This window comes from Bombus flavifrons, chromosome 2 (assembly GCF_040668555.2).
Source record: "Bombus flavifrons isolate JBK064 chromosome 2, iyBomFlav1_principal, whole genome shotgun sequence".
NCBI lineage: Eukaryota > Metazoa > Arthropoda > Insecta > Hymenoptera > Apidae > Bombus > Bombus flavifrons.
This window is the reverse complement of record NC_138443.1, coordinates 7,462,451-7,474,615: the sequence shown is the minus strand read 5'-3', so window position 1 is coordinate 7,474,615 and position 12,165 is coordinate 7,462,451. Positions and strand designations below refer to the sequence as shown.

Here is a 12,165-nt window from a genome sequence, read left to right as displayed (position 1 = left end):
TTTTAGTGATCACCACTGTATTATATTCTGTATTGATTTCGAGGTTTGATACTGAAACTTGTTGCTTTTCATACATAGCAGTAAAACGCCAGCTAATTGAAATACGTAGTGTTGAGGTTTTGAATAGACTCGAATGAATTTATGACTGAAACAGCAATTTCTTAGACAATTTTGAAATGTTACTATACTTCCATTTCTATCTTCATCAAATTATATTTCATGAAATTTAAATTAAGCAAATAAATTCTAGTGTAAAAACTACCTCAAAAAAGTTCTATATTTACTTCTAACAATACCCGGAATAATTATTATGAAAATCTTTGAAATTCTGTTGGAACTCTGCTAAAAAGTAAAATTATTTCAAAAAGATATTATTACGTAACGACAGAAAATTCTCCAACAAATGAACAAGCGAAGCTTTTTCAGGAACATCTCTATGTTGTTTATCTCGACTCTTTCCCTACATTTTTTCTAAAACAATGCTACGTTATTTACAAGCTAAACAGAAAATTCTACGACCCTTCTAACTCGTTACTTCCACGGTGGAAATATTCTCCATCGCCCTCGTATGCTTGAAACTGAACCTTATCTCCGGTACGATAATTACTTTTCTGTCCCGATTATTTAATATGCACGCGTATAGACAGCTGAGACAATAGACAGCATTTAGCTAGCGTTTGATGTGAATCAAGCAGCCCCCTGTCGCACTAGCAACGGATGAACGGACAAACGGACGGACGGACCGACGGACGGCTTGTCATTTGCATACGATGAACCCGTAGCAGCGTTAACTGCTCGGGGACGCGGAACGAGCTACAAGTCACCTGGTACCGGTAATTGAAACGAGGGTAGCTCCCACCGAGGGTCGATCCAAGAGACAATCAGTATAGGAGAAAGTTCTTTCATCGGTCGAGTAATGACGTAGCCGGTACTTTCATCTGGATAGGGAACGAAAGCGCTGATTAACGTCGCTAAAATTTCCAGCTGTTCGTTTTACACGATTACTTTCGTGGTTTTGTTTCGTTTTACACGACGTCGATGAGAATATTGTTAATTTAATATGTTCTCTATCGTGGTTAGGAAATTTGCAAAATTAATAACGAAATGTATGGTTGATATATAAAAAAATTGACGGGAATAAATAAAAAACGTGAGTGGACAATGTCCATTCTATGAAGTACTCTGGTCTATGCGAGTATAAGTACAAGTATTTAGAATTCTTCGTTTTCAACGATTCGATCCAAAAATTATCGATACTGAACTGAAGGAGAAAATGTTACGTAATATTTTCTTAATAATGCGTATGTGACAATAGAAAACAGTTCCTGTAACTTTCTACGCGTTTCATCGAAGATTGAAGGGTCCTTTTCTGGAAGCATGGAGCGCGAGAAAGTTTTGAAAAGTGGTCCTTCAAGTCTCGCTTGAATTCATCCTACTGCGATGATCTCGAGTACTTTCGGAAGATCGAAATCCACCAAAAAGTCGCTTAGACTTGAATTTCGCAAGTCAGCTGTAACATGTTAGATCAATGTTTCATGTTATTATCGAAGTTTCAAACTTCCTACATATAAATGTAACTGTTAGTTTAAAACTATACATTGTATGATATAAAATCCAGAATAAAGAATGTCTTCGAAGGATCAATCTTACCTACTCAACCAACCAACCCTCAAAGTCCACTTACAGCTCCATAAAACCTGGACGAAAAAAAAGAACTAAAAAGTTTATTCAAACCAGCCCATATTCTACTTACAAGAGGAATAATTCTTCCTAAGAAGTACGAAGGGAAATACTAATAAAACAGGTCCGGGCTGTCGCCCCGGGCTTAACAAGAAATCTCCGCGATCCTCCCTACGCAATCCACGCACCTCCGATTCCTTTCTACTTCATTAGGTTTAATCGGCTGATTTTTAATTACTTGGGACGCCTGGGCCACTCGAGGAGAAGGCAAGAAAAATCCGCATGTCAAGGGGCCTTGTCGAAACGGTTAATAAGTTTGTGAAAAGGGTAAAAGGACAGAGGGGGGCAAGCTTGTACTCGCGGGAGGAGAACCCCTTGAAACTTTACAGACTGCTACCAGTGGAACGAGGGCAGACCGGATGAGCAAGGACTGCAGGGAGAGTTTAATTAAATATCACACGACATATTATGGGACGAGGTCGGTGTCGTTGGCAAGTAACGTCAGCAGCACAGCGAAAAGTTCGAACGAACCGAAACGGACACGTTCTGATGTCGGACCGGATGGTTCCGCCGGAAGTAGGCAGAGAAACCAGCGACCAGACGTTGCTCTGTATCCCTTTTTCTGTAAATTGATCCAGCTCTGCGAACGTTCCATGGGGTTGGCCCAGCAGACGTAATTTCGTCGAATTTTACCCTTCGCTATCCTTATTCCCTTCCTAACGACTCTGTAACTAGAGATTCGAATCGCATGGACGTAGAAGAATTCCTGCTATTATTATGCATACCGAAAATCTTAATTTCATTGGCCGTATGGCCAATTGTGTGAAGATAAACATGGTTTTTTGTGACTGGGTTCAGCTGATTTGTGGATGAAGAAGGATCTTGATTGGTGGAAGGTTGCCCAAGGGAGGTCCTTTAGCTGTATGAGAGTATTTGTTTTAATCTTTTATATTGTATTCCATCTAAACCTTCGCTTATTCAACCTTTTGTAACATTTTATCAAGCCAAAAAACAATAGAGTACAAGAATTTGTAAACAAAAGTTTCCAAAAATTATTTCAATCCCCACAACGACATTTAACTTCAACCTACGCCAGGAGAATATAAAATTCTAAATAAAAATTTCTAAAGGTTCTTTCGATTCCTACAATCATAGCGACTTAACCATTAATCGACAGCTTACAAATTCTAACCTCCGCTTAAACCATTATTGACTCAATCTTTTGGTGACGTTTTACTTTACCAAAAACGGCGGGAACACGATCCGTTTCGTCGCCAAATACACCCTCTCCCTGGCCGATTCACCGAGCGATTAGTTTCCACCGATCATCCATTATGTATAACGCCGCAAACGGAAACGGTCTGACCTCGAGAGCAAACATCGTTCTCTGCGATTAGAATGCCCGTCGTATCGGGGCAAGAAGTCGTATCAAAGAGGCGTGTTCGTTGCCTACTGGCCGACGTGCTTCTGCCAGGATGGCAAACGTTTACCCCTGGTAAGTTTACTCAGGTCTTTTCGCCGAACTTGATCCCCGCCACGTTCGTGCAAATTAAAACCCCATGAATATGGTAAGAATGCAAATCTGAGCCGGCGTGTTTGCCCAGGATCTGTGTTAACGCGACAATCTGCATAGGCGAGCGTTAAAATAGGACGTAACATAGGGAAATGTTGGATTTGCCTTGTCTCTCTGTATGTTCGGTTCGGTTACGTTCTCCGCGCGAGATAACTACGGGGGTTAATTACAAACCGGAACTTCGGACATTCCAGTGCCACGATGCTTTGGACCCTTGTTACCCTGAAACGGGTTAACGACTGGCTAAAGTTTATGAGGCGGTCCCCTTGTGAGATCATTACAAATCGAGGGTAATTGACGTTGATGGGAACGAATTAAACGAACGTATTGATACATCGTTGTACCGAAGGAATTTTTTCATTGTATCAAAATCTGAGTTTGTAACGATGGAATGATGATATGGTAGATTCAGGATCGATCAGTAAATCGTTAAGAAACATTTATAATAATACATGGTGTAGAGAGGAGCAGTGGAAAATCATATTATATTTATATCAATAAAATCATATTGTTGTAATGACTGATGAAAAGAATAAAATTTGGGATGAAATGAATGAAATAAATTAAAAACGTTATAAAGAAGGTTCAGATTATGTAATCAAATTTAGTTTCTTTTTCAAAAAATGTGATAACTTGTCAACGAGTGTTACATATTTCTCCACTGCTTACTTCTTCTTTGATTCTTAGACAAATAACTTACTATTTCATTAACTGAAATACAGAAATATATTACAATACCACATGTGATTAAAAATTGTGCAGAATATTAGAATGACCAACTTGTATAATTAAATTATTAAATACAGCATAATCATTTCCAAATATAATGTTAATATTATTATTCGACATAAATAGCAAAAATCGTATCTGTCATATGACGTTTCACTTGTGCTTAGCACTGGAAATCTTTCTCGCGGCGATATGTTCGACAAGAAACGCGTCCCCTCGCATTTCGAAAACGTTCGATTAATCCGCGGGCTTTCCCGTCCAACCTGTGTGCACCGTTCAATTATCGAGGGGCTCTTCCGCCTCTCTTACTCTGCGTTAACTGAGTTGTTGCCTCGATAATTCGTACATCGGAGTATCGGCCGTATCGCCGGGGGTTCGCCGCATTAATTTGCGGCTTGGCGCGGGAATTTCTGTTAACTCTATAATCCGAAACTTACAGCCTCTCGATCGGATACTTCAGCGTCGCGTCGGCTCAATTTTAACCTCATCGATGGAAATCGGAATTGAAAAAGTATCGCATATAGTGGTAACGATTTTAAATATCTACAGGAGAAGGGATCCGTTAATAAATCATCGATTCTGTATATTTAAATGCCCGTGGCTATGCAATAAAATGTTAATTACCCGAATATTAATTGTTTCGATTTCTTTGTCATCGGATATTTGTTTATTTGAACGTGTTACAATTGTGTATGAAATCTCATTCGTACATTTCGTGTTTTATATGGAAATTTTATGTGATAGTCGATAACGAATGTGTTTTATTCATTTATGAATTTATATGAAATTGGAATTTTAAAAAGGCTTTGGACTTCACAATCTTGACAAATTTTTCAATCGCATTATATTAGGTAAAATTCAATAGATTTATGAATTTCAATGTTGGACATACGAACGAATAAGTTAGTCAATTATTTCTGTTTCAGTTTATTTTAAGTTTGGTTGTAATATAGGAAATCTCTAAATCGGAAAGATGAAAAAAGAGGAAAGGTGCATGAGCGTAAAGAATTCTATGGATTACAGAGAAAACTCGATAATCAAGACTATAAAGTACATGCTTTTATGTAAGGTACGTAACAAGCCAATTTTCTTAATCCTTTTTTCAAGAGTCAGAACAACTTCTACTTTATCTGAAACAATCTCATCTCTTATTCAACTTTATATCCTCCATCGTCTCTAAAGTACCATTAAAATCTTAATCTAAACAGACAATTACGAATTACTCATCTCTATTTAATTTTTAATAAAATAAAAATCTTTGGCAAAATAGTATTATACTTTCTCTATAAATAACGAGAATATTTTTACAAATGGATGGAGTTTTTAAGATTATCCTGGTGCGTCAAGAATTGGAGCCATGGAGTGATTTATACGATTGCATCCAAATGGATATCTGAAATAGATTTCGTCCAAATCCGGATTTTACCTCGAAGCCAGATTGACGTTTGAATTATCGTGCTACTTTTTGAACGTTCTCCTACGTATCTTTTATACTACTAACAATTTTAAAACGGCATTAACGTTAGAAGCAAGTTTTGCTGCGTTAAATCGAAGTTTAGAGTTTAATAAAAGTATGTATTTAAATCCGATATTCTATGGTTCCATTTCATCCACAACCTGTTTAGTATAATGTCTTTTATAATAAAACAATCAATGAAAACGCTTCATATTTTCTCGTGTTAAATTAGTTACTAACTTAATTTACTAATTGAACGTCTAATAAATATTTTATAACAGTATAATTGACAAAACTCCGATTATACTATGCGCAGCTAACTTTCAATTCAAATCTATTAAATATTACTTCACAACATAATCAACAAAAATCCCAATCATACTGTATTCAACTAATTTTAAATTAACAAATATTATTTAACAGATAACGATTTTTTGCATTTATAAATTATAAATGATTTTACACGTTTACTGCAACATAGAACGAAACCATCGAATTCTTCATCATAAATCCAACTCTTTTGGCCGCAAATCATCGCGCAATAATCTTTGCGTCGCAACATGTCCTAGGATCTGCATTATTATGCGATCACGCGTTTGGCGAGAAAACATCCTACATTTGGAAGGAAGAAATGCGACGAGAAGCTTGGCAGAAAGTTGGCTGGAGTATACAGAACCAATCGATAAGCGGACGACCGGAAACACGCGCTGGTTATCATCCAGACGCCAGGCTAAATTTCTGATTTACGAGCAACATTTAAAGTTTATTTATTTTAACGCTGTTATGTCTCGTTTGTTAACTGATCAACGCGTTTATTCCAACGACTAATTAGATCGTGTCAAGAATTTATGCGTCGTTGCTTTTTCCCACATTTTAGGATTTCCACGCATTTATCGCGGTTTACCATTGGTCTGCCTGTTCGTGTATCGCCCCAGACTCCGTACTGAATCTGGTAATATCGACGCAAATATTGGTTTTGCAAATATGGAGAGTGGAGTGGTATTTAAAGGTTCCCAGTTTGGTGCTTTTTTGAGGAGTGTGCATGCAGTGATTGAAAATTTAAAGAGCTTCGTTTAGAATCAGACCAGATAATTAGCTGGTAAAATTTATAACGAAGTTGGAGAAAATGTGGAGAATCTTCCGTGGTTTTGCCTTGTGATGTCTTCATAACGTAATTTTTAGTTTGTTAACTGGGTCCTGCTTTAACTTGCAACTTCTACAAATTACATAATTAAAATACAACATACAAATCAGTTTCAGTTGGGTTAATTTTACATCTTGTACGCTTAAATATGGAAGAATTTATTTTGCAACAGAAGTGAAACGACACGTAACAAAATAAAGAATCCCTAAATAAAGCGTTAATTCGTTTACTCTTGAAAAGACAAATTAATTCAGCTACCTTAGTTAATAAGTTTGATAATTTAAATTATTGAAAAAATTCTTCTTGAGAAGTCTGCCTTTTTATTTTTTTATCTTTTTTCTAGCGAAGTTAAGTTTGTCACGTAACCAATGTAACCAACTAAATTTTTCATAGTCAGAGTATTTTATACACCTTCTGCTTTCTTGCTTCGAAAACTAAAACTCTCAGGATCTAGCAACTTATCGTTTGAAACTCACAAAGCCATACGCTTAGAAAGACTTTACATCTAATCACTCGATCCAACCTACTTTTACATCTCCAAAACCTCGGGTACAAGTGTCCGCCTCGAGCTCTTGTATTTTAGAATATGTAAGACAAGCATATGTGATGTTATCTGAGCCACGTAAATCCTCTTAAGAACTTTCAGTATTGGTCCTTCAAACTTGTTATACATTCTTATACATTATATATTGTGCATGTATCTTAACTAACTACTGTTGAAAAATGTTACGAAATCAGTTTTAAACCAACATAGTCTACTCTACCTTATTTTAGGTCGCTTTATAAAAGTTTGATATGGAATCACAGTAAAGCGTTGTGAATTCAGTCTTCAACGTATTTTCCGCAGTTCTTTCATTATCTTTTCTCTTTAGAGATTTTCCTATTAGTTTACTTTCGTTATATTTATAAAATTTCAGTAACTTGGAATTTGATTATTTAGTAAAAATTTCGGGAGACCTCGAAAATTATTTTTCACGTGTCCATAAATTTGAAGTTTGCAGAAAAACCGAATATGATAGTTTAATATTAATATTTTCATGAACTTCTTCTTCAATTCGCATTTGTAGAATTGGACTTTCAGTTATCATTCTTTTTTACTATTTTGATCTTGATATTTACACCTACTGCAAACTGAATAATTAGGAAAATAGATATCTAAGAGTTAATGTACCTTTCACGGACAGAGAACAAAAATGCATGAAAAGTTGATAACGAAAGAACCACAAAACATCCGAAACGATCTAATAATTTCAATCTACTATTCATGAAAAATTATTGCTTCTTTTATTTCTCATTCCTAGCCTTAATAGAATTGAAACGAGTAATAAAGAATCCTAAGCTAGGTCTTTTAGTAGCCTTTTGCGGCGAGATACGCGTTGGCAAGGTGGTAAACTTCTGTCACATCGCAAGCACAAGTATAACACGAAAGTTATGCACCACTTACCCGTATAAGGTCGACAATAGTTGCGATTTACTTTGCTGTAGATCGTTGGCAGGGACGTCTCAGCTCCTGGCTCGACGTACGCCTTGTTCTTGCTATCCCTGGGGTCGCTGTATTGTTCCACAACCTCGACTTCCGCCTGAAAACAAAGCAGAAAATCGTTTCCTTCCGTTACGATCTCTAAACACCTACACATATACATAAATCATCGACTGAAAGTTTCGATTTTAGTATAGTTTTGAAATCCTGAAAGAAAATAAATTAGCCTTGAAATTAAACAGAGAGAAAAATTGGCAGCTAAACACAGAGGAACAAATTATACAATTTCTTTAGATCGTCAGATTTTCTGCAACACGCAGAAATTTTCGGGAGAAATACTTTTAGATAAATTTAAGATTCCTAAAAAAAAAAAAGGAAATTTAAACAAGCATTGGAATTAAATAGAGAGGAAACTAGAGTGGTTAAACGCGGAAGAAAAAATTTTTCTCTGAATCGCTCATGTTAATTGTCACGCTCTAGAATTCACCGGAAACGTGAAAACTTTTACTCGATAAATGGAGTACTTTCGGTCAATGAGCAAAAAATTCGTCGAGTGCATAACTCACACGCACTGTAACGTGTTGAGAAAGTTTGGAAATGTGATATACTGTGAGTCAAAACATTATTGGCACAGATGTACACTTAAAAGGAAAGTGATAAAATGATGAAAGAAGCGAGAAAAAGGAAATAGTATATTCAATACTCTAGACTCTTAATACAAATTTTAATTGATATTTTTCTTGCTAAAAACTACTTCCGTAAAAATAATTACATCATTTTTTATAACATTAAAACTTAACTCACACTTTCGTACACTTCTACCATTTCTATGCCATTACTTTCACATCATTTTCTAATTTATAGTTGCAAAATCAGTCGTCTATTAAATACATTCAAGAAACTAATTTTAGGCAATTTTGTAGAGGCAAAGAAATTATTTAAGCGGTGTAATTATAACAGCACCGTGACTCCTCTTTATGAAACCTGTTCTACGATTCTCTACCGTATTCCGGGAACGTTCAAGGCCTTCTATTAATTCACCAGAATGTTAAGTATCCTTTATTAAGCAAGGAGATTAGACGCAATTTCAGACGACTGGTTGCACGATATCTCCGGAGGAACGACGCAAATACGAAACAAAACGTGGCACCAGTTGTTTCCTCTCGAAATAATGATCATTTAAGAGGAGGAGACGGCTAAAAATGTTTATCCTCTCTGGTTGGCCAACGCATTACCGCAATTGGCTGCGTTCAGGGCTGGGAATTGCGCTGAACTAACGTGTCGCGTGCTTAGTCGAAGAAACTCCAGCAATAACCCCTTGCTTATGGTATCTCCCAAAGGGTCGACGCTGGACGTTGTTAGCCAGCCAACCGGCTAGCTCGCTGCCAAATTGGTATTGTTACAGACCTAATAATTTGTATCGCTCAACTTGATGTTCTTTGTTTCGCTGTAGCGGGAATCTCATTTCCTCGATGAGTTTCCTTCCTCGAATCACAGCTTCTTCAGTTGTTTACGAAAAGATTCCCTGTGGAAGATATGCGATACTTTTCTGACTGTCATATTATTTTGGATAATGGAAGAGTGTCTTAATACGTGTATTTTATTTTTTCTTGCGTTTCTCAAGTTTTTTTTTTTTTTTTTTTAGTGGAATCGTTGAGCTGACATTCCGATTCACAAAGTTGAGAAAGTTTCTGCCATATTAAAGTGAACGAAGTAACAGTCGTAAAACATTGCAAAGTGGAAGAAATGGCGAAAGTATATGAACACCAGAACAGAAGAATGCTCGTGTATAAAAAGAATGAGCAATGTGAATTATTAACTAAACAAATATAGTATCATGTGTAAACACAATTTGCACTAACACAATTTAATTACTTCACTACACGATAAAATATATGTACTACTGCTCCTGATTATTCGACCAATTTCAAAGATTAATTCACGTTGCTTGAATAATTTCAATTTAAGACACGTACGATCTCAAATCAGTAATTGAATCAAAACAATGTTCCTTGTTGTAATAAAGAGTCGTATTAAGTTTCAAAAATATATCATAGCATAAAAAGGAACTAAATCAAGGGATAAATCAAAACAAATACTTATCAACATCTAACGACGCCAGACAAACAACAGCGAACTTTCACCTCCCAAAAACCATACCAAATTCCCCTATTTCCACAAACTCTCGAAGCCAAACGGTATCTATACAACTCCAATTTCATTCACCTTGATCTTATCCGTCTCATTTCGCCGATTTCAAACAACGTGCACGTTATTAAACCAACGAGACAGTTGTACAATAGGGCGTTTTTCCATCTACCCTCCGCCAAATCCAAAGAAAACCTTTACATTCATCTCGAAGGACTCGCATCCTGCAACTTTCGATTTTAATGATAATAACGATAATAAAAGCAATAACGATGGCCTCGGGTCCTGGAGCTCGCAGACCAAACGCAACAGGGAGAAGCAGGAGAAGAAGGAGAAGGAGGAGGAGGAGGAGGACGAGGAAAAGGAAGAAAGCTGGACTCCTCGAAAGAGGCGTCTGATCAATGGTGATGGAAACTTCTCCCTTCCTTCCCTGTTCTGCCACCGAGAAAGGAGGTTGTATCACGAATCAAGAAGTCGGCTGGTGGAAGAGGCAAAGAAACGAAGAGAGACGAATTGAAATGACGGCAGACGGAGGCTAGCGCCTGTTACGGTACAAGGCGAATGAGAAGAAGACGGGCAAGACAAGTAGCCTTAAATTGAAAGAGGCCAAAATTGGAATTCTCCTGCCAAACTTGAACGTCGTGCCCCCGGGGTCTGTTTCGAAGCCGATTGCCCCTCGTGCCTGACACCAACCTCCTACCTCCAGTCTGTTCGATACTGGTTCACATTGAAACAGATAAATTCGTGGATGTTTATACGGAAATTACGAGGGCGACTTCCGCGGGCGAAAGAAACGGGATGCCGATGCAGGAAGCGAGCCGATCGACTGTTGCAAATTCGATCATCTCTCCGAATGAATCGCTATCAAGCTTGGGGTCTGTTGCACACGAGCAGTGTAGGTAATATCGTTAACAATGTTTAACGATTGCTAATAATTTAAGAGATTTATGGTCTTAATGATGTAGGGTATGTGAGAAAGACGGATATACTGCGAGTTAAATTTTATTAAAAATGTCATTAATGTGAAATATTTACGATTAAGGCAGAAATGATATAATTATCAAACAAAATTATGCCACCTAATAGGAATAATGTCATAATTCAAAATAAGCTTTTTTTAAATATTATATATGAACATCATTTTATCAGAGAATCCAGGAATGGTTAGTTAAATACCCAAAGAAAAGAGTTTGTTTAATTTTATTTTTAAATAGTTGAGTGCTTAAAAATTTTTCTTAGTTATGTCACTCTTCTTCGATATCATCGGTATGCGGGATGCATCAGTATCAAGGGTCGATCGTATTGGCTGATGTGTTAGGATATAGGAGAAAAGGGACAGATTTTGAGCGACGATGTGGGACAGTTCGAAATATGTTTGAGTAATATGATCGATGAGACGAGGGTTGGACTGAAATGTGTAGCGATGTATGCTGTTTTGTGGTTGAATAAGAATCAGGATAAAATCGATATCTAATGCATTTACTACATGACAGGTTCCATATGACGCAAGTTCGGAAACAAAATTGACGTACAAAATGATGAAGATGGGTTTGTACTTTGTACAAGTACATCGGAAAGTTTCTTGGCATTTTTCCTGCTTTAGTAATATTTAACTTAGATTAAGACAATACACCATAAACCCTACAAAATTTATTATATTTTGACGTACTTATACCGACCAACAAATAAAATCCTTTATGTTTATGTTTTACAAAATACCATATACATATGTACAGGAATTTCATCCAATTATCCGATAATGAGACTCAAACGAGATCAGAAATATCGATGAGATTTAACGAAGTTCCTTTTTTGCAATTTTGCACTTCACCCGAGAACGCTTGAATAACGAGGAAACGAAGAAACCACTGCAAAAATTAGCGTTACAGCTAAGTAATTAGCATGACTTCCGAGAGTATATCGAGGCGAAAAAAAGTTGCTCGATTATCGGACTT

The 12,165-nt window shown here is 36.7% G+C and overlaps 1 protein-coding gene across 1 annotated transcript in view; it reads right to left on the bottom strand.

Annotated features, from left to right (window-relative positions):
- hwt (SH2 domain-containing adapter heavyweight) overlaps positions 1 to 12,165 on the bottom strand; it is a 252,780-nt gene that overhangs the window by 50,660 nt on the left and 189,955 nt on the right. The window contains exon 4 of the mRNA XM_069132416.1: positions 8,027 to 8,162. Within this exon, the coding sequence (XP_068988517.1) occupies positions 8,027 to 8,162 (136 nt within the window). The remainder of the gene's footprint in view (positions 1 to 8,026; positions 8,163 to 12,165) is intronic.